Source organism: Solanum lycopersicum, chromosome 11 (assembly GCF_036512215.1).
Source record: "Solanum lycopersicum chromosome 11, SLM_r2.1".
Classification (NCBI taxonomy): domain Eukaryota; kingdom Viridiplantae; phylum Streptophyta; class Magnoliopsida; order Solanales; family Solanaceae; genus Solanum; species Solanum lycopersicum.
The window spans coordinates 33,148,329-33,171,809 of NC_090810.1; the positions used below are offsets into that span (position 1 = coordinate 33,148,329).

The 23,481-nt window shown below is 32.7% G+C and overlaps 3 protein-coding genes and 1 long non-coding RNA gene across 9 annotated transcripts; 1 reads left to right on the forward strand and 3 right to left on the reverse strand.

Moving 5' to 3' along the window:
• Positions 1–3,182: 3,182 nt before the first annotated feature.
• On the reverse strand, positions 3,183–7,775 carry FKBP19 (peptidyl-prolyl cis-trans isomerase FKBP19, chloroplastic). 4 transcript variants are annotated; one of them, NM_001365938.1, is made up of 10 exons: positions 7,566–7,719; positions 7,444–7,492; positions 7,059–7,181; positions 5,536–5,621; positions 5,394–5,444; positions 4,995–5,075; positions 4,871–4,915; positions 4,550–4,605; positions 3,681–3,756; positions 3,183–3,595 (listed from the first exon to the last, which is right to left on the reverse strand). In NM_001365938.1, exons 1-10 carry the CDS (start codon positions 7,644–7,646, stop codon positions 3,500–3,502), a joined length of 744 nt encoding a protein of 247 aa, NP_001352867.1. In that variant the 5' UTR covers positions 7,647–7,719; the 3' UTR covers positions 3,183–3,499. The 4 variants fall into 4 exon arrangements, 2 of the variants coding, with proteins under 2 accessions (NP_001352867.1, XP_019067253.1); XR_003244940.2 differs by having other exon boundaries at positions 3,267–3,595; positions 4,550–4,640; positions 7,566–7,775; XR_003244939.2 differs by having other exon boundaries at positions 3,267–3,595; positions 4,550–4,652; positions 7,566–7,775.
• A 4,583-nt stretch (positions 7,776–12,358) lies between these two features.
• On the reverse strand, positions 12,359–12,859 carry LOC138339368 (uncharacterized). Its single transcript, XM_069290962.1, has one exon. It carries the CDS (start codon positions 12,857–12,859, stop codon positions 12,359–12,361), a length of 501 nt encoding a protein of 166 aa, XP_069147063.1.
• A 1,175-nt stretch (positions 12,860–14,034) lies between these two features.
• Positions 14,035–17,492, reverse strand: TAL (transaldolase). Its single transcript, NM_001247425.2, is given in 7 exon segments — positions 14,035–14,462; positions 15,080–15,262; positions 15,357–15,545; positions 15,792–16,092; positions 16,523–16,572; positions 16,696–16,867; positions 17,250–17,492. Coding segments are annotated over 7 exon segments (1,314 nt in total). The 5' UTR covers positions 17,423–17,492; the 3' UTR covers positions 14,035–14,216.
• On the forward strand, positions 14,371–16,527 carry LOC104645248 (uncharacterized). Of its 3 annotated transcripts, none has more exons than XR_011212585.1 (4): positions 14,371–14,509; positions 14,592–15,592; positions 15,701–16,187; positions 16,305–16,527. It is a non-coding gene; the product is annotated as an uncharacterized lncRNA (long non-coding RNA). The 3 variants fall into 3 exon arrangements; XR_011212586.1 differs by having other exon boundaries at positions 14,495–14,509; positions 15,326–15,592; XR_739095.4 differs by lacking the exon at positions 14,592–15,592 and having other exon boundaries at positions 14,495–14,509.
• Positions 17,493–23,481: the final 5,989 nt, after the last annotated feature.

The following is a 23,481-nucleotide window of genomic DNA, read 5'->3' on the forward strand; positions in this document are numbered from 1 at the left end:
ATCGATTTAGTATTATATGAGTTATGTTCCCTCACAAATACAAGTCAATTGAATGTGATTACATATACATAATCAATTTTTAATTGTGTAATACAATTAGTTATGGTACATGTCAACCTTTGATCAATTTATCATAACATTTAGGGGTTATTAGACTATATTTATTGATAATATCTCATTTTAAATTTCCTTGTGATATATAAAGAGACTAAATAAATTTTCTTTGGTAATTATGACAAATGCTATTACAGCGCCAATAGTTAATATTTAAATGAATAGTCTACAAGTCACGAGTTTGAATCTAAGTTAGGTCCCAATTTTAGGTATTTTTTAAAAATATTAGACTCTTTGAAGCTATTAGGATTTAAATAATTTTTAATTTTATATTACTTTGGTAAATATGATTGTAAAAGTTTATTTTGAATTGTTTCACAAAAAATAAAGATTTATTATTATTATAAGTCGAATCATTATGATATAAAATAAATGTAATAGATATAGTATTATATGAGTTACGCTCCCCCACTAATACAAGTCAATTGAATGTGATTATATATGCATGATCACGTTATAATTGGATAATGCAATTCGTTATGGTAAATGTCAATCTTTGATCAATTTATCTTCACGTATTAGAGGTTATTAGACTATATGTATTGATAATATCACATTTTAAATTTTCTAGTAATATTCATCAACAACTGATATGAAAGAGAGTAAATATATTTCCTTTCGTAATTATGAACGAATGTTTTTGCAGGGCGAATGGTTAAAGCTTAAGCGAATAATCTGTAAGTCACAAGTTTGAATCTAGGTTATGTCCCAATTGTAGGTCTTTTTTTAAAAAAAAGAATAGACTATTTGAAACTTTTAGGATTTAAATCATTTTTAAATTCATCTTTTGGTAAATAAGATTGTAAAAGTTTATATTTGGATTATTACACAAAAATTGAAGATTTTTCATTACAAGTCAAATCATTATGATGAAAATAAATGTAATGGACATAATATAATATGAGTTATGCTCCCTCACAAATACAAGTCAATTGAATGCGATTATATATGCATGATCAAGTTTTAAGTGAATAATACAATTAATTATGATACATGTCAACCTTTGATCGATTTATCTTCACATTTTAGAAGTTATTAGAATATATTTATTGATAGTACTATTTGTGTTAATTTTGATGAGATGATGTTTCAGTATACATGAAAAAATCATCACTCTATTTAAATAGTAAAAATAATTGATATCTTTTCAAATTTAATTTTTAATAAACAGAAAATAAATTAACAAAATAAAAATAGCAGACGAACCAATAACATTATAAACATGCTTGTAATGAGTCATATATAATTTGAAGGAAAAAATATTACAAATTCAAACTGAAGAGAAAATAATATCTAAGACATACTAAGATTAAAATATGTTCTCTAACTAAGATCTTAATCTTCAATCACTCAAAAATTAAATAGGAAAAGGAAAGACTATTGTAAGAGAAATGATGATGTATACAATTTAAAAGCCTATATGTGAAAATAAGAGAATAAATATATTGCATAAGAAAAATCATAGCTACGAAAAATACCATGTGTGATTCTCAAAGATAAAATTATTTTACTATTACCTGTAAATTATATATTTTCATCATATTTATTGTTGAAATTTCACCTTTTCAAAAATGAAAAAACAAGCTAAGAAAAAAAATAAAAAGGGTAAAAAGGAACAAATAAAGACTAATAAAATAGAGAAAGCAAAAAAATCAGTGAATATCCTGATTGAAACTGCGTTATAGAAATACTCGAATAAATCAATATACCTTGAATTTCAAGAACACTTCAAATTGCATCACATATAAATCTAAGAAGAGGCATATTCTACAATAAGAGGATGGGGGGGGGGGGTAGAAGAAAACAACAACAAAGAAGTAGTGTTAAAAATTTGAAACCTTCTAGTTTCAAAAAAGAAAAATGATGAAGGGGAGGAGATACTGGGGGACTATGAGATTTCTAGGAACACAAAATCAGTTTCTCACCGTCGTCGTTGTCGAGAAATCACTGCAGACACCACGCTTCATATGTTCTTCATGATTGTCTTAAAGTCTTTGATTTCTTAACTAAAATAGAGTTTCTATATCTTCTATGCCTATTGAAATGTATATGAAGATGAAATTATTTACTTAAAGATGAGACATAGTTTCTTTATTTACCTGGAGAAATTCATTATTCACTTGGAAAAAAGATTTATTACTTTCAATTGTCTTTTCGTTTACCCTATTCATGGTTATTTAAATGTAAGTTTAACTGTTGTCTTTTCAAATATCCTAATTATTGTAATTGAAGTTTGAATTTATTTTTCAGGTCATTAAAAATGAAAATATTATGCTTTTATTTTCATATAAAAATGTTATATATATTCAAATAATGTTCAAGTGAAGGGAAAATTCGTAATTCAATTTTGAGCTAAATGACTTCTTTTTATAATATAATATGATTTTAGTCTATAGGTCACGAGAATATTTTAGTGTTTTTATTCAGGCCTATCGTATACACCATTGAAATCTTCATGATTTTGGAATAATAAATTATCATTCTCATCTAACCCCAAAATATTATTCAATGCTTCGTTTAATTGACTGTTCGAATCCATCTTGTTAAAATTCTATAAATCTAACAACAAAATATAATCTTGAACAACAAATGAATTAATAAAATAAAATAAAACTGATCAATGAAGTAAAGAAGAAAAAAAGTGTAAAGTAAGAGAGAGTAAATAAGAAAAAAAAAAAGTCAAGAGTGATTTTCTTTTTCAAAGGGAAAAAACAAGGGTTATGGAGCCAAAGAGCTATTTAGTCATTTACCCCTATCTTGTCAATTCATGTCAAAAAATTGTCTTGCCATTTAGTAGTACTCTATCTCATAAACTCACTTTTCTTTATTTTGAGACAACTATATAGTGTAATTTCACCAAAAAATAACTATCTCATAAGTTCACTTTTCTTTGTTTATGACAACTATATATTGTCATTTCACCAAAAAGTAATTATCTCATAAATTCTCTTTTCTTTGTCACGTAACAAAAAACAAAAAAAAAAAAGTTGCTCAACCATCGTCATTTCACCAAACTACTCAAACCAATTCAAATTCCATCTAGACTTGCTAACTAGTAAGAAATCATGTGTTCTTGTAATAGTAAAATTTCGAAAATCCTTCTCCAAAGTACAGTAATCAACTATCTTATTCACAAACCAGAGAAGACGATATCTTGAAGGATCACTTTCACAAGAAACAGTCAAATATCTATGAACACGAGGAATGTTGTTACATCAACAATACCTTACACCCTATCATTGTTACTACAGTGCTTTTCGAAATCAATCTTTCAACAAATTGATGTGTTTCATCTTAAACCTCTATAAGGAATGATCAGTCTTGATACTCTTTTCATCCTACCGAAGTAAATCTTGTCGTGGCGAAAGTTGAGCAAAAAGGAACTTCAATTTGGTATGATTTTGAGGAGTTCAATATCAAATAGGAGTGTCTTGTCAATCAATCCTTGGTTCCTCAGCACAAAACTCAAAGCTCTTTGTCCCTGGAAAATATAAGAAAGGAGTTTTTGATGAGAAAAAAAGGATCTGTGTGCCATAAAACACAGTTTTACAAGGAATTGAAGTTACCGAAAATGTTGTTGGTCTTGGACCTTTCTTATCATAGTCATAATTGGGGTATCCCAGCTCCGGAGGAACTATGATTCTGCAATATTGCAAGGAGAAAATGAAATGGAGAATACACAATATCTTCCTCAGCAAAAACAGTAATACAAAAGCCATGTAGTAGAAATGACAATGAAATGCAACATTGTTGTCGCATCCCAACTAGGTTCATGTGTCCTTAGATGTCTATGAAATGGTATCTAGTAGAGTCCTACTTATGGGTGTGTAACACGCCACACTTATGATTGGGAGGCTACACAGACATTTAAGAATGTTGTCCTTCTTTTGTTACAATGGAAACTAGATTCAAGACTTTGAAAGGCAGTTCAACACTTAACTCCTTTTATATCCTGGGAGATCTACTCGTTTAAGTTAAGGTACCTAAAAACCTCACATGGATAGGAAAATTTTAGCTAATCCGAAATGCCCCTAAATTAGGAATACTATCTCAGTTAACTATAATTAAATCTAGCGTACAACGGGAGTCACATTGACCATATAGATAAGAGATCAACATCACCTGTGAAGACTCAACTACCATACTTTGAACCACTGCTGCTCATCAGGCAACTATATTCAAGTCGAGCCCATATTTATGAGAATATAGAATCATTCAAGATGAGCTATCAGTTCGATAATCTATGTTTAATTCCAACAGTAATACCGTAGTTTTAATGGACGAGAGGTGGATATTTTAACACCCTTTGTACTACAAAGGCAGAAATAAGTCAAAATTTAGCAAAACTCGATGCTCAAAAGTTCAATTTTTAAATAATTTTCTTAAGGAAACATTGATGGTAAGCTAAAGTTAAAATGGAGGGGAGTTATATCACCTTCTGATACCTCCAAGTGCAATCCCAGTAATAGCTTCCTCGAATGCCGGTATGACCTGAACATATGATAAACACGAACTCTGCTAGAAACCTTTCTTACATCCTCAAAAAAGTGCCAGGAAAAAAGACAAGTGTAACAGTCAAGTTTCGTGGAATCAGTATAAATTATGACGTCACCAAATGCATGACTAACTAAAAAACATTTACTGAAACATAATGCAATTTCAAAACATGGTTTTAAAACCAGGAATTTAGGCATATAAAACTATAATTAAATCACCATTGTCTGGGGAGAATCAGATGCTTATCGAAAAAGCTCACCTCTTGAGATCCTACTCTGAATTTGAAGAAGTCCTTGTCATCCCCCTGCAGCATAATGAACCATTGTCACCTAAAACTGTGCAAGAATCACTAATTTAACTATATATTTAAGCTGGATTAGTACCTCAAAAGAACCACCTTTCGTCTTGTTACGAGCTTCAAATATGCGACCATAATAACCTATTGTGTAACCATCCCAGTCAACCTAAATTCAGTTGTTAAAGATACATACTCAGATTAATGCAAGCTTGGAACTGCAGCTATCTCAATTGCTTCCTTGAAGGTAAGTTGCTAAGTCCAATGAAAAACAGTAAAAAGTGAATTTTACAAAATTTCCATTTGGAATGACCAAAAGCTTAGAGACCGTAAAGAAATTTCTTTGGCCCAACTTTAAAGACTCCGCCAAGTCTACTTATTTAATAAGCCTATTTGGTCTCTGCAGTTATTCTAGCTTATAACCGGACATTGAAACAAACAAATGGAGTGTAAGAGATAAATCTGAGTGGGCCATGCACAGGCTTACCACCACTGTATCTCCGCTCTTTGGAGTGGGACCGCTTCCAACTCTCAAATCCTGCATGTTTGTTAGACTCTATCAAAATCCAGGCCAACCTATGCATGAAAAAACATGATTGAGTTCCTTATGTATAGCTCATTTAAGTGACCTTATACTGGAGACCTGATTGAGTTTCAGTATAGTCAGGATACCGCATCTTTGTCTTCCCGTAGTCCTTTCCTCTCAAAGCAGGCACTATGTGATCAGAAAGAAATCAAAGAATTAAGTTGTTTCCTCTCAATGTAGGCTAGGCAATGTATATCTAGAAAGTAATCAAAATTTTCATTTCTTTGTTAAAGACTACTTGCTGATTAACTACAAAACAAGCACTATGATCTATGTAATGGGAACCTCAAATGAATAGTATTCATGGTCTACGGTATAAAACCATATCAAGTTAGTAATGGTCAGTCTACAAGATGAATCAGTTGTGAGGTGAATAGAAAGAAAAAGTGAAAATTAAACATCTTTAGAGCATCTTAAATCAGGAGTAGTTGTAAATATGGACTCCCGATAAATATCTGCAAAGCCAAAATTCTTCCTCTTCCATAGCCAAATATACAATTGAAAAGGGAATAAAAGGAAAGTCTTTGTAAAGAGCTTATATTCAACTTCAAATTCCATCTATACTTGTTGATGTCACGTAGAGCCGGATCCAAAATTTAAACTTGATGTGTTCAACTTTTAAGATTCTTAACATTGAACTCAATGTACTTTTAAAATTATGGACCAACAAATAATATTGTTGAAATTTAGTGGGCTTTCACATATGCATTTATACTCCGTTTTAAGAGTATTAGATTCAATTAAACCCATTGAGATAGGCATTATCCACTTCTGCTACCACATCGCTCAAAAGATAGACAAATTGATTAGTATTATTATGACATAAGCCCAAACAGAGGGGAATGGATTCAGAAAATTAATGTAACCTACTCAACTAGCTTGTATGGAGAAATAGTAGATTAATAGATTGATCACTTGAAGGAAAATATTTTATACATAAATAACAAATCTTTGATTGCTCTCTAGAATTCTCCACGATTTCCCACAATAGAAAATAACTAGCAACACCACTACTTACGATATGGACCCTAATTTAGCTCAAAAAGAAAACATATTCCTATATAAATTTGACTACAAATTCAAACTTGAAATGAATTAAATAAACTAGCAAATACCAAATCTTAAAACGTTTGGTATCCTACTACTTCAAATTAGTTTTCCAACATTTTCCCGTAATTCAAAGTTGTATTTCAATTTTTTGGCGATGCACATCAAGTTCAAATTTGTTGAAGCACTTGTCTCCAACTCCCATTGAGAGAAGTAATAGAAATTTATTCAACTTGGCACTTTCATCACTGACAACACATCTTTCCCCCAGTAGATAAAAAAAGGCTTGCTCCTTAGGAGCTTTAAGTGATATTTGTAATATGAAGAGCTGCGAATATCAGTTCATGTGAACCAGTATTTTTTAGGAAAAGCATTAAAATTACAACAAACACTACAGCAAAACCCATAATTTCAAAAGTAGAGTTAGTTTAGAGTGCTAAGAACCATAAAAGGTTAAATAATAAATTGATGATGCTATTATAAGAAGAAATAAATATATGTAGAAAGAATAGATATTACTGTCAGCAAATTCAGCTGATGCCCTTCCAGCATTACAAATGGAAGTTGCTATAACTCCCACAGACGAGAGCAACACTTGTCTTCGATCGAATACAAGTCGACAATCTAAGCTTTGAGTACCATCTGAGGTCAGTGAAAATGAATGGACGTCAAATTTCACAATAAAGATTAAGAGTTAATGGTCAAAAAGTCAAAAACACACTGCAGTTCCACACCCCAAGTATTAACAGTTCACTATCACTACCTATATATTAAACACACTTCACCTCAAATCGAATTGTTCAATTTTCCTTATCACCATCTACTCAATTGGTAAAAACACAGAATCAATTGTTCCTACCATAACTATCAGCAAAAACAGGAAAAAATGAAAAATATTACCAACCAGAGGAAGCGGATAAGTCTAAGCTGGGGACGATCTGGCGGTGCCGCAACTAATAAAAACGCAGAAATTAGTATAACATTGATACGTAATTGGAATTGAGAAATGCATAGTGAAAACGTTACCCTGGATGATGATGAAGAAGAAGAAGAAGAATTTATGGTAAAATTTGGGATGGGATGAAATGAAAAAGAGGGCGTCGCCATTTTAGTAGAATGTTGTAGAGCCGGTGAGAGGAGAATGAAAGGGATACGCTTCGCGGGAAGTGAACAAAATAACCTCCTCACATTTTTCTTCTTGCCCCGAATCACATCATTAGTCCAATAATAATAGATTAGATAAATTTTACTACTCGAAGAACATTATACTAATTTAAATCTTGAATAATAAATAATTTATGGCAAGATTGGAAAACCTTCACAACTAATAAAACAAAATACCAAAACTTAATTCAAGTAAATATAAATTAATAAAGCAATCTGTACTATAACTATGAGATTTGAAAGATCTAGTATCTTTTTCTCGATTAATAAAAATTTTTACTTCAATTTCTAGCTTGAGGACCAAGAAAATGAAGAGTAAATATTCTTTTGATTAAGCATTTAAATAAGGTGAAAACTCAATTTCAAACTGTTACTTTGTAAAAATAAATAATTTCTTTTTAAAATGTCACCTTAATCTAAAAAAACTTTTTTTTCAAAACTCTCGTTTTTTTATAAAGAGCAGGCTTGAAAAAAAAATGTGTCTGTTAAGATCCTTGATCTTCACCATGTGAGGACCTTCAAGATGAGAGAAGAGAAGAGAGGAAGAAATATAATGTTTGAGTGTATTCAACTTGTATTCAGAAGATCTGTACATATTGTATTTATACATCTCATTAACAAACTCTAACTAACTCTAACTAACTTTCTAACAATATAACTAACAAAGTACAACTAACTCAAAATGCTAATTAATGGAAAAATATCTTTTATTCAACATCCTCCCTCAAACTGATGATTTGAATACCTCCTTCAAACTCAGTTTGGTCATTAAGTGTTCATGTTGTTGCCTGCCAAGACTCTTGGTTAATAGATCAGCCTGTTGTTCCTTAGTAGAAACATAATGAGTCTTGATAATACCTTGTATAATCTTGTCTCTCACAAAATGACAATCAATGTCAGTGTGCTTAGTTCTTTCATAAAAGATGGGATTTGCTGCAATCTGAATAGCAGCTTTGCTGTCGCAATAAAGATATATTGGAACCTCAACACTGATTCCCAGCTCTTTATACAAACCAATCAACCAAGTCACTTCAGCCACAACAGAAGTCATACTTCTAAACTCTGCTTCAACAGAGCTTCTAGCTACTGTTTCTTGTTTCTTTGACTTCCAGGACACTACAGCATTGCCAAACTTCACTAAGTATCCTGTGACTGACCTTCTAGTCTGTAAGCAACCACCCCAGTCAGAATCACAATATGCCACAAATTTTTCAGAGTTGTCTGAGGGCATTAGAAGACCAAGACCTGGAGCATTTTTTTATATATTTCACTACTCTTAAGGCAGCATTCATGTGAGATTGTTTGGGACTATGCATGAATTGACTTAGCACTTGCACTACATATGCAATGTCAATTCTAGTCATAGTAAGATATAATAACTTTCCTACTAGCTGTTGATATTGAGTAGGATAAACAAGTAATGTATCTTCATTTGTAGAACTTGCTTCCTTAGTTATAAAATCATCATAGTCAACAGATGTAAGTTTCAGATTTGTTTCCAAAGGTGTGTTAACTGGTTTAGTGCCACTCAATCCCAACTCACTAATTAGTACTAATGCATACTTCCTTTGGCTCATCATTATTCCCTTTTATGATCTCGCAAATTCAATTCCTAGAAAAACTTCAATTCTCCAAGATCTTTCATTTTGAACTTTAGCTTTAAGTCATTCCTTGTTTGTAGAATCAGGTCTGTATTGCTTCCTGTTACCAGCAAATCATCCACATAAACTAAAACAATTACCAGCTCTCCTTGAACTGTCTTGGTGAATAAAGAATAGTCAAAATGACTTTATGAGAAGCCAAGTTGTACCAATGCATCTGTGAGTTTCTTGTTCCATTGCCTAGGTGCTTGTTTGAGTCCATAAAGAGACTTATGTAATTTGCAGACAACATGCTTCCCCTCCTGGCTGGCAAAACCAGAAGGAACCTCTAAATAAACCTCCTCTACTAAATCCCATTGAAGAAAAGCATTATGAACATCCATCTGAAAAATAAACCAATGTTTAGCTGCTGCCACAGCCACAACTGACCTGACAGTAACCATCTTAGCAACTAGAGAGAAGGTCTCAGTGTAATCTAACCCCTCTTGTTGGCTATAACCCTTTGCCACAAGTCGAGCCTTGTACCTTTCCACAGCTCCGGAAGATGTGTATTTAACTTTGAACACCCATTTACACCCAATAGGTTTCTTTCCAGATGGTAGTTCAACTAAACTCCAAGTGTGATTATCTTGTAATGCTTGAATTTCATATTGCATAGCAGCAACCCAATTGGGATCTTTAATAGCCTCACTATAAGAAGTGGGTTCTTTGATGACTAAATAAGATGCTAAAGCATCTCTAAAAGGTGATAAGTGATCATAACTGACCACATCAGATACTGGATAACAACAATTGGCACTTCCTTTGCTTGTGGATACATAGTCATGCATCTAAATAGGAGGCTTAGTAGTCCTGGAAGATTTTCTAACAACTGGTACTGCTGGAGATTGTAGTGCTGAAGATTCAGAGGCAGAAGCATCACCCATAGAAGGAACATATGCAATAGAAGAAGGAGCAGGAAAACTGAAGGATAACTGATCATTATCCTCTATATAGGAGACCTGAAGTTCATCTTCCTTCAGAGAAAACAAATGAGAAGGAGAAGTGGAAATTGTCTTAAAAGGAAAAGAATTTTCCTGAAATAAGACATCCCTACTTGTCAAAAATACTTTGGACTCCAAATCATACATAGTATAACCTTTTTTTGACACCGAGTAACCAAGAAATACTGCAGGAATAGCTCTTGGAGAAAAATTGTCCACCTTTCTAACCTGAGTTACATATCCCAAACAGCCAAAGACTTTCATGTGAGCTAGAGAAGATGGGTGGTTGTGAAGTTTCTCAAAAGGAGATTGATGGCAGAAGGCAATCTATTAATTATGTATACAGTAGTGGTCACACAATAACCCCAAAACTTCAATGGTGCACCAGCCTATCTGATAGCTCTTGCTACTTCTAAAATGTGTCTATGTTTCCTCTCTGCCACTCCATTTTGTTGTGGAGTGTAAGAGCAAGAACTTTGATGAACAGTACCAAAAGACTTCAGCAATCCATTCATTTGTGAGTTAAAGAACTCACACCCATTATCAGTCCTAAGACACTTCACAACAGAAGTATAAACAGTCTGAACCATAAGCAAAAATTCCTTAACAACAACAACTTCAGCTTTAGAAGATAGTAGAAACAACAAAGTATATTGAGAATAATCATCAACAAGCGTAAGAAAGTATTTTTTTCCATTATAAGTAGGAACTCTATAAGGACCCCAAACATCACCATGAACTAATTGAAAACAACAATCAGATGTTGTAGTGCTTAATGGAAAAGACAGCCTAGTTTTTTTGCTAAAGGGAAAACATTACAACTCTTGATACATTTGTCCCAATGTGTAGAGGTAGGACAAAACAACTTGCTTATAGTTACAGAAGAGGTGTGACCCAACATCTTGTGCCAAAGATTCATATTATAGCTATCAGAATCTTTAGAAGAAACTCCAAGTGATGAAGAACAAGCATTAGTAGCTACAGCAGCAGCAGCATTTGTTGTAAATGCTTTCTTATGACCTGATTGGAACACATACAAGCCACTTTCTTCTTTACCAATCCCCTTCACCTTGCCACTTGAGAGATCCTGAAGAATACAAAAATCAGGATAGAATAATACAGCACACTGGAGCTCCTTTGTCAGTTGAGAAACAGACAACAAATTGTATTTGATCTCAGGAATATGCATGACATTGGTTATCTCTTGACCAGGAAAGAGACATGATGACCCTGTGTGAGTTACATTAACTACATTACCAGTAGGCAAATGAACTTTTTCTAGACCATTCTTGTTTACTGTTGTAGTGTGGGATAAAAGCGCAACAGAGCTAACCATATGACTAGAAGCACCAGAATCCACTATCCACTTAACATCATCTGCAGTGATAGTAGTACAAGGGATCATACCTGCTGTCAAGGCTACATGATCAACTTTAGATTTTTATGAATCAAGCATGGTTAAGATTTGTTTGTATTGTTGCTCAGTAAATTGAGGAATAGCACCAAATGCATCAGTAGAACCTTTGGACATGTGAGAAGATCCTGCAAAATTGGCAGATTGACATCCAAACTGATTTCCACTATCACTAGGATTAGGATTGCCCTTACTAGTGTCATTGTCCTTGAGATATGACCCTGTTTTCTTCTTGAATTTATAATTTGGAGGATATCCAATTAACTTGTAACAAACTGCTTTTGTGTGACCTGTGAGATGGCAATGATCACAGTAGAGATCACTTCTTCTGCTTCTGCCCTTGTAAGAGGAATTGTTCCCCTGATAGTAAGTGTGTACATTAGAGTTGCTTTTACCACTAAACAAAGTTGTCCCTTCAGCAATTTCAGAACTGTAAGAAGAAGAACCGAGAGATCTTCGACTTTCCTCAGAAATGATCATGGCATATGCCTTATTAATCGATGGAGTAGGAAGCATCATTATGATGTGATTAATGGACTGTGAGTAAGACTCATTTAAACCCATAAGAAATTGAAGAAGGCGTTGATACTTGAAGTGTTCCACATATTTCCTAGACTCAGCACAATTACATCCAGGACATGGCATCAATGTATCAAATTATGCCCATAGTTCTCTTAGTTTTGAGAAATAGGTTGAAACAGAAGAAACTCCTTGAGTAAGAATAGAAATTTGTGAATGAAGGAAGAAGACTCGAGATCCATTAACCTTGTCAAATCGTTCTTGGAGATCAGTCCACACCTTATATGCACTTGTAGCATATATAATTCCACTAAGTAATTCAGTACATACAGAATTCATAATCCATGAAAGGACTATAGCATTACATTTCTCCCACAAATCATGAAGAGAAACATCAAATTTCTCCTTAGGATATCGACCATCCACAAATCCTAACTTGCTTTTACCTAACAGACTAATTCGCATTGAACCACTCCATAATGCATAATTCTCAGGGCCTGCTAGTTTAATCAAAATTAGGGAACTACCTGGTGTATCATTGGGCTGAAGAAACAAAGGATGATGTTGATCGATTGTTACCATAGTAGGCACAACTCCAGCTCCAATTTCCAGATCTGCAGGTGAACTAGTATTCACCATTGTTGAGAATGTCGAATATCTCAAATAGGAGAATTGAAAATAGCAATGAAATGAGGTGAAACAAAGAAGACGTGAAACCAGAAACAGAGAGAAGATCGAAGAAATATGAGGTCGATTACTCAAGCTCTGATACCATGCTAAGATCCTTGATCTTCACCATGTGAGGACCTTCAAGATGAGAGAAGAGAAGAGAAGAGAGGAAGAAATATAATGTTTGAGTGTATTCAAGATGTTGAATAAAAGATATTTTTCCATTAATTAGTATTTTGAGTTAGTTGTATTTTGTTAGTTATATTGTTAGAAAGTTAGTTAGAGTTAGTTAGAGTTTGTTAATGAGATGTATACATACAATATGTACAGATCTTTTGAATACAAGTTGAATACACTCAATCATTATATTTCTTCCTCTCTTCTCTTCTCTTCTCTTCTCTCATCTTGAAGGTCCTCACATGGTGAAGATCAAGGATCTTAACAGTGACAACTAGAGATTTTAAACGAAATCTTTAGATTGAATTCTACCTCTCACGTTTCCGTTTGTTGCAATGAAGACTAAAAAAAATCTTTAGACAACCCTTCGTGTGACTATAATAGTACATTTTCGTCTTCAAGGAAAACAACCTCTAAATTCAATTTTATCTTCGTTAGGAGCTGAAATGAATGACTTTATATTGTTGTTGCAGTCAAAATCTTGGATTTTTGAAAATGAATTAATTGAATTTTCATAGATCTATTTTTCATGTACATCTATGGGTTCATTGATCTCCATGTTAAATTTCTTTATACTCAATTTCAATCATTCATCAAATTCTTAGGTGTTCTTTTGAAGATAAATTTATACTATCAATTAAACAAAATATAAATTTAGTTCCTAACTTAATTCTAGATATTTCAACATCCCATCAAACTTGGTGTTATTTTATCCCACCTCTCAAATGAAATAACTTAAACCAAGAAATATAATCTCGTAATAACTTAGTATTCAAACCAAATGACCAAATCTAAACAATACTCATATAGCTACTTAAAATCAGAAATCTGTATGAGCAAATTTGTATATAGAGAGAAATTTGTATGCCTACGTAAGAACAAGAATGAGGACCACAAAACTAACCTTTAATTGCCTTGAAATAAAAATTAATGTACTATGTAGTATTTGAGTGAACAGGATCCAAATAGAAAGGATATAAGGTTGATATTTGATAACCACAAAATTAAACCAACATCAAATTTCTCACAAAGAAAAGTAGTACCACCAAATATCCTCTGATTATACATTACAATGCAGAAAACTCAGATAAACAGAATTTAACATTTATTCAGTTATTATATCTCCTAGCAAATTGAACAACTTCTTGTTTTACAGACTCACTAACTTGAGTGTGTTTGCCTTCTCCTGCAAACTGTCAAGCAAGCTATCGAAACTCTTCTTGAAAGAATCCACACCCTCCAATTCAAGTTGAGACCCGACAAAGCCCCAGTCAATACCCAACTTCTCGAGGGCGCTGTAGATACCTTCTGCTTCAGATAAGTTTGCGTCAATCGTCCTTGCAACAGAACCGTGATCAATAAATGCTTGAAGAGCTTGGTCAGGCATTGTTGAAACCTAGCAGAAATTTCATTAGAGGTCAACCATCATTCATGCATACACAGGTAAACGGATTATTCACATCTTTAATATTTGTCCCCATTAGCCTAGGGGTCCTGTATTATGATTTCTTTTTTCTTTTTTCAGATAAATATAGCCCTCTAGGTTAACAGGAGACAAGAATGTAAGCTCCCGTTTGGAAATAGATGTAACTTGAAATTTTGAGTTCTAGAAGTAGTGATTGGACATGCATTTTACTTCGTGAGCTAGTTTATAGAAACATGAAAAAAAAAATAAGATCGGATTTTGAAAATCTTATCAAATTTCATGGCCAAACAGATATTTGAAGATAAATTTTCAAGATCTGATACAAAAATCTATGACCAAACGCTAGCTAAATAGTGACTCTGAAAATCTAATCAAATTTCATGGCCAAACAGATATTTGAAGATAAATTTTCAAGATTTGATACAAAAATCTATGACCAAATGCTACCTAAATAGTGGCTTTAAAAAAGGTGATTCGTGCAAATGCCCCCCAAGTAATATTTAATTAGAGGCAAATCAAAAAAAGTGGTTTTATGTCTTCTTAAGGATTTACAATCACCACAAAAAGAAGGTGAGAAGATGACTCACAGTGTCCGGTCCAATCAGAGGATCCACATATAAAGTGTCGGGATACGCTGGGTTCTTAACACTAGTTGAGGCCCACAATAGCCTCTGCTTCTTGGCACCTTTCTTTACCAACGCCTCCCATCTAGGACCAGAAAATTTCTTTTGGTAAAGATCGTAAGCTAGAGCAGCCTGTGCATTTGCAGCCTGCAATGGAAGTACAACAATCTGACTTTATCCAGAACTTGTATTTCTCTTGCATCCTAAAAGGAGTAGAAAAATTTGAACAAGTAGTAGGTACCTTCCCACGAAGATCAAGAGCCTCTGGAGTTCCAATTTTCTCAAGCAACTTGTCGATAAGTGTGTCTACTCGACTAACGAAGAATGATGCAACACTTGTGACTCTGGATAGATCACTTAGCCCAGAGGCCTCAAGACCATCAAGGTAAGCATCAATGACTGCTTCATATCTTGAAAGAGAAAAGATAAGCTGTGCGTACACATAGGATCTACTTCAGTATTCAAGAAACCGATAAGGTACAAAAAGGCAAATGAAAACATGAAACATTTAAATGAAAAACTGAATGACAGTTCTTTACACAGCAAAGACATAATTCTCCATTCACTAATTAATTCCCTGTGCAGATAGCTGTCTTAAGCACCACTAGACAAGCAACCTTCAATCTCATGCATGAACTGTCAAGTTGTCAACAAAGGCGACAGTGAATCAACTTACCGTCACATTGACACTTATTCCAAGTGAAATGACTTCCTTGATGGAAGGAATGCATGGAGCAGTAGCGGGAATTTTAATATACACATTGGAACGTTCAACCTTCTTATGAAGCCACTTTGCAGCCTCCACAGTCCCCTCTGTATCATCAGCAAGTCTAGGTGAGACTTCAACAGAAACGTACCCATCGCCACCATCTGTTTTATCATAGATTGTCTCAAAGAGTTTGCATGCATCTTGGATGTCCTTTACCACAAGTTCCCAATACACACTGTCTATATCTTTTCCAGCTTGTACAAGTTCCCTGTAAAGAGCAGTGGATAAAGATAAGCAGAGTGCAAAACAGGAAGCGCGAACAGGGTTAGACGTAATGTGAAGAATATCATAGATGCATTTCAGGTAATATGTGTCAAAAGGAAACTTTGGAAAAAAACACAAAATATCCTATAGAATTGCAAGTCTTTGAACCCTATAACAATCTGATTAACATTGGTAATGGTATTATATAACATGCAGATGCTCGTCATAAAGCTCCAAGCATGAGCCAAAGGGTGGAACAGTCCTACCAAATCCAACCTTTGTATGGACATTTGACCAAACAGAAACATTTATTATACTTTCCCAAGACCAACTCTTGTTATTGTCTTCATTCTATGTCTCCTCTCCTATTTTACTCTAAAAAACGGTTTGTAAATCCGTTCAGCTGATGAGAAACACTTGAAAGTCTAGATTACCTGAACTGGTCATTGTAAGCATTTGATGTTGATATAGCTTTCTGGAAAATCTGCAATCATCAAAGTAATAGTTAGGTACAGGTTCATGGAATAACAAGTAGAAACTAGAAACTGTAGAAATTTTATCCAAATAGAGCACACGGTGCGTATCCTATCGGTAGAGCAAAGTTTACCGCCGGATTGCTGGTTACACCTCTGACACCACTGTCAATCAATGGAATGAGATCGGTGACGGGACGACACAGATTGTCATACCATGGGCTCTGTCCTTGCGTCTCATAGAGATGATGGAGAGTAGTTTTCTTCACTGAGCTTCCATTTCCATCAGCTTGGGAGCATTTGACACTGTCAAACATTAAATATGATTAAATTTTTTGCATTAGAAATTGGAGAAAATGGGAATCCCCTGAAATTTGAGTCATGATGCTTTTAGTTGTTTCAAATGCCTAGAGTAAAAATAAGGCAATTTTTTTTCAATGTATGGGTAGAAACCATACGGAAAAGGAATTGTTACCAATTTCCACAAGCACATCAGAATCGAACAGGCTATCTACATGAATTTTGCGTAGGAAGCAAATAATAGTGAAGTTGAGCAATACAAAAAGGTCATAGAACAAAGAGCAAACTCTACCGACCCTTATTCTGGATCCACACCTCCAAAAAACTTTTCCACAAACTACCACTAAGTAGAACAAAAAATAGTACTCCATAGAGATAGAGATTTTACCACAAAGATGCCCTAATAGAAGGATTGATAACAAGTGATAACTTAGAGCCAGAGAGGGTGTGATTAAAGGTGCTAGTACGAAGATGGACAACAAACTTAGGTGTTGATGAAGATCTGCTACCATACGAGGTTGAGCTGAAGCATGGATTCGAGAGCTTACAAATGCTAGTCATTTTCTTTTTTTTCAGAGAGAAAGGAGAAAGGAGAAATGGAGTTGGTGGGCGTTTTTTTGATCGATATGAACGAGGGTCATCAAATAGTAGGGGTTTAAGGGTTGTTGTACCTCACTTATATTATTTATTTTAGGGGTTGTTTGGTTCGCAAATGAGTTATTTTACTTGGTATTTCTAATTACTCTTTTGGTTCGATTGCATTTTTTTAAAGTCAATTTTATTAATTTTTAAAATTAAATTAGATTAAATTAATTTGATATCTTAAATAAAAAAAATTTAATATTCAAAAACTATAGAAAAAGTACTATAAATTGTAATTTTTTATATGATAAGAAATAAATTTTATAATATTAGTTCAAAAAATTTATAATTTAATTATAAAAAAAAATCATAACAACTAAAAATGGACCGAATATAAAATAAAAGAAAATGGACTAAAATGTTTATGAATTATTAAGAACTAGGTAATTTACCCGCGCTAAATAATTGCATTGAAGTTGCAATTTTTTTTACTAATAATCATAAATTAAAAATAATGAGAAATAGGTTCTTAAAAACATATTAGCAATATTCTAACATGAATAATGATTATTTCTCACTATCACATGACTCAAGAACCTCTAATGAATAAATTATTGACGAAATAATAAATTATTAATTCTTTAAACAACATTAAAAAGAAAATAAGAAGAAAATAAGAATACATATATATATATATATATATATATATATATATATATACACACACACACACACACACAACGGAAAATGGCCTAAAATACCCTCAAAGTATTAGAAATGGTATAAAATTATCCTCCATCCACCTATTGGCTCCAAAATACTCTTTCCACCCACCTATTGGACCCAAAATACCCTTGTCATCCACTTATTGGCTCAAAATTAACCACTTATTTAACGGTTTTATGTTTAAACTATTTAAATATTTTTTAAAATATGTGGCGTTCAACTATTTGTTATAATTTAATTTATTAGTATAATTTATAACTCAATCCACTACCCACCCAAAACTAATTAAACCCATCCAAATTAATAAATCCGTCACATTATTAATGCAACAAAATAAAATTTACTGCCAATTGATTTTTTTTAAAAATTTGAGGTGAAAATATCTATAGAAGTAAATTATCATACATTCAAGTGTGTAAATAAAAATTATCGATAAACTTAAAAGTCAGACTATGTTCATATTAATTATTCTTACGTCTCAATTATGTGATGTTACTTCATTGGTAACTTTTTTTCAAAATAATATAATAAAGGTTTTAAAACAAATTATAAGTATTTATAAAATTATATTTTTAAAAAGTGCATGAATAAATTCGGAATGTATTACTTCTTTACCTTTAATCATAAATTTCTAGATTCAATCAATCCTATTGAAAGTGTCCTCCTAAATAAGTGATTCAATCTAAATTTAATTGGGGCTTCGATTTGGACTCGAATAATTTTAGATGTCATTTTCAAGAATATATAATTTCATTGTGCTTTATTAGTGTTTATGACGATTTTTATATTATAGTTGGATTATTACTTGGGTGGGGTTTAGTTAGTAATGAGTGAGTAGTGGGTTGGTTTATAAATTATATTAATAAATTAAATTATAACCAAAAGTTTAACGCCAAGTATTTTTAAAAGTTTTTAAGGAATTTAATTTTAAAACAATTAAAGAAGTGGTCAATTTTGAACCCAAAGGTGGATGACAAAGGTATTTTGGACCCAATAGGTAGATGAAAGGGCATTTTGAAGCCAATAGGTGGATGAAGGGTAATTTTGTACCATTTTCAATACTTCAAGGGTATTTTAGGCCCTTTTCCGTATATACAAAGGCATTTCGTAATAAAAAAAACATTTAAGTTGCATAGATTATACAATTTTCATATATGTCTTAGGAGAAAACAATTTCTCCAACAAATCTTCATTACTGTCAAAAAGGTTACAACTAAAACTACACCCGTCAAGATAAACACCTCCTTCTAACTTGGTTCAATCATCGATCATCGAACCACTAAACTTGAATCCATCATTGAATTTGGCTCTGATACCAGTTGTTGTGACGAAAAGATGAAACTGAAAATCTAACAATAAAGAACACCAAGTTTAACGTGGAAAAACCCTTCAAATCGAAGGTAAACACCACAGGATCGACAAGATCCAAATTGCTTCACAATACCAATAAGAGGGTTACAAATATTCTATTGATGGCTACATAACAAGTGCCAAAAGAGAACAAACAATAGCTACACCAACAAAAGATAAATCGAAAGAAACACCAATCAAACTCAGCTTCTGTTCGAGACCTAAAACAGGATCTTTCTGAATGTTGTTGGTCGGAGAAAAAAACTGCAGCAAAAAAATCCTTTTCTTTCTCTCTTTTCTCTTGTTGAAAGCTCTCTAAAAAACCTCTCTTATGTTCTAATGTCTTTCAAAGACAATACCAATGAGCAATTAATTATTATCTCAAGACCATTCTCTAATTATAGAATTTTGCTTTTCCTTACAAAGCCAAAACCAACTACAAATAGGATTACAATTCCAATCCTTTTCCTAATAGAATTGGAAACCAAATAAAGAGAACAATTCCAATACTTTTTCAAGTAGGATTAGGCCATGGGCCTTTGGCTAGAACATGGGCAATAGCCCAACACTTTTCTGTATATACAAAGGCATTTCATAATAAAAAAAACATTTAAGTTGCATAGATGATACAATTGTCATATATGTCTTAGGAGAAAATTCAAAAATTTATTAACATATTCAAAAAAGAAATTACGTTTTGAACACAATCATAACTTTTAAACCTGATAATAAATTGCTTTAATTGATAAGTGAGAAATTTCATATCTATGTAAAAATAAATAATATTTTAGGTTATATATAGTACTTTTAATTATTTAATATAAAAGAATCAAAATATGAATTCTTGGAATTGAATACAATAATTATTTTCTTCATAATGAATATATCTACTATATGTGTATTTGTTCAATATAATCAGAGATAATAACTTTGTAGAAATATAAACAACAAAGTTTAAAACATGTACTTAGAAACAACAATTAATATCATAAGCATAAATTAATGAGTACAAAAAAACATACCAAGATATGTAAAAATAAAATAAAATAGAATGAAAAATATCAAATACATTGAATGCACAATGTCCCCTTAATAAAACTATTCCCCTCCAATACCAAAGGTTTAAAGAATATATCCTCTCAGGATCGAACGATTATATGCACCAACTTATTGATACAAAAACAGTGATGTTAGTAAGTCACTCAACATGAGAAAAATACACAAATATTTAATTTTGCGGAAGTACAAAAAGAAGATCAAAGTTTTTGTTGTTTTAAAATGAGAGAGAATCCATTTATTTATAGACAACAAAGGATAGTGTGACTAAATGTTTATTGTGCCAGAAAGGTTTTAACTATTCGAATAAGTTGTAACCCTTTAAAAATTCACAAATTTTCATAAAAATCGCAACTTTTCATAAAGTCGCAACTCTTCATTAAAGTCACAACCTTTGGTAAAAGTCACAACTTTTTAGTAAAGTTACAATTTTTCATAAAAGTCACAACTTTTGATAAAAAATCACATTTTTTTAATAAAAGTCACATTCTTCATTAAAGTCACAACTTTTAATAAAAGTTTATTTTTTCATGAGAAAAAAGAAAAAATTTATTTATAATAGCATCACATAGACGAGTCTAGGGTTCATTTATATAAATTATAAATATATGATAGAATAATATTTTATATCATCTCTTTTGACTTTTTGTTATAGAAATATTACTTTGTTAGCCGCATCATTCAAATTTACTCTTCAACTATTCAAATAAAATAATTATATTTTTTTATGTTTTCTGACGTAAAAATATTCTTATTGTTAGCCAAATCTAACAGAAATGCCATAAGGAAAATAAATGTCATAATAGTGTATGATAAATCTTACATAAATTTTTTGGAAAAGATACGAGTATTTCTAGATTATAATAACTATTTTAGAGACTCACATTAGTTAGACCTCGTTTATTTGCAATTAATGGAGGTTCGAGTCTTAATCATTTAGATTCAGCCCATTAAGTACATTTGATTTTTAGGTCTGAATCTGAATCATTCAGATTCCCCCATTAAGTTCATTTGTTTATTTTTTAAAAAACCTTTTAATAGATCTAAAGAGGTTTGAACGAATCAGATCTTCAGGAAACTTTTAACAACTTTCAGACTTATTTGATAAGTTATCAAATAATAAATTATTGCTTCTTTGCTTTTGGTGTGCCTTTTTATCTTATAACTAAAAACGTTCTTTCTCTCTTTTTCTCAATCAAACACCATTTTTTTCCTCTTGAACTGGTAAGTTTTCATACATATTTTTTTATATTAATAATTTTCTTGTATTGACGTGTGTCAAGAACACTGGTTGCAATAGTATTTTTAGTGTTTTGTTGTTTATCAAGGTTTTGAATGGAAAAATAGTACTGCAAATCATGATTATTTAAAACTCTTATAAGTTTTTTTTATAAATAGTGATATATTTTGTTGAAATGAAATTTTATAATGTTTTATTAATATAATGTTTAATTTCACTTGCACATTCAGATATTGAAAACAAACAACATTAATTATTAAGTGTTTAGATCTAGAGACCACATCTTAATATACAGATGTGTATTCAGATCAAAAGAAATTAATGCAAATCTTAATATTCAGATGTGTATTCAGATCCAAAGATATTAATGCAAATCTTAATATCCAGATATGTATTCAAATTCAGACCTTTTAATCTTAATGGAAACAAAAAAGGCCTTAAACTAATGTTTTATTACCCTTTTAAATTCATTTTTTTTGTAATTCTATGCACCTTTTTGGCTTGTGAGTTGTGTGACATCCAAATATATCTCTCTCACACATCAATTGCATGGAGTCACATAATGTGTCATGTAAGATAAAAAGTATAAAAAATAAGTTCGGATGTAATAGGATCTTATTTTAGTTAAGATGTGTCACGACCCAAAACGAGCCGCGAGTGACACCCACACTTATCCCCCTATGTGAGCGAACCAACCAATCTAAACCCCAACATTTCAACCATGATAAACAGAAAAATAATGCGGAAGACTTAAAACTCCAATGAGGCGTCCATGCGGGGAGCCACAGCAGCTGCATGTTGTACTCCCGGAACCTGAGGTGATGGTCCAGAAAACACTGGAGGTGGCTGGCCCTGATCAGATAACCCGCTAAGATAAGCAAGATCCTGATTAATCATCTCTGGGGTAGGTTGGGGTGGTAATTCCTCATTCTGCATTGTTCATTCTCCCCTTCCTCACCCTCTCTTACTACTTCCTCAGTGGTGGAGGAGTCACCGCCCTAGTACCAGATGGGCCAGGTGCTTGTCCTCTTCCTCTACAGGACGTCCTCCCGCGACCTCTACCGCGGCCTCTTGCCACTGCTCCTCTTCGAGATACAGCCCCAGTGGCTGGCTCAGACGCATCTTATCTTGCCGGTGTTGTTGTTGGCGCAGTTGTTGCTCTAGTTCTAACCATCTGCGAAATAGAGTGAAGATGGTCAGATACCAATTTGTATCACCTAGATACCAAGTTGGATCCAAGTAATAGTACGAAAGAAAGAAAGAATGAAATTTTCCTAAAGTCCTATAGCCTCTCAAAGAAAAGTAAAGGCGTCCCCCTACCGTTCCTCAAGACTCTACTAGACTCGTTCTTGTGTGATGAGACCAACGAACCTAATGCTCTGATACCAAGTTTGTCACGACCCAAAACGAGCCGCGAGTGGCACCCACACTTATCCCCCTATGTGAGCGAACCAACCAATCTAAACCCCAACATTTCAACCATGATAAACAGAAAAATAATGCGGAAGACTTAAAACTCATTAATATAACTGACAAATAACTTCTAAAATTTAATACTTATTATTCTCCCCAAAATCTGGAAGTCATCATCACAAGAACATCTATCCTCGCATTACTAAATCTAAGAGTATCTAAGAAGCTAAAATAAGTAAAAGAGATGGTCCAT

What these genes read in the sequence shown, in the direction of transcription:
- LOC138339368 (XM_069290962.1), bottom strand. Translation starts at nt 12,859, where the DNA reads ATGGTGAATACTAGTTCACCTGCAGATCTGGAAATTGGAGCTGGAGTT.
- FKBP19 (NM_001365938.1), bottom strand. Translation starts at nt 7,646, where the DNA reads ATGGCGACGCCCTCTTTTTCATTTCATCCCATCCCAAATTTTACCATA. An exon ending in CGAAAGGTGGTTCTTTTGAG is followed by an intron (nt 4,916 to 4,994) that starts GTACTAATCCAG and finishes ATTATGCTGCAG; the next exon opens with GGGGATGACAAGGACTTCTT. An exon ending in CAAGACCAACAACATTTTCG is followed by an intron (nt 3,596 to 3,680) that starts GTAACTTCAATT and finishes TATATTTTCCAG; the next exon opens with GGACAAAGAGCTTTGAGTTT.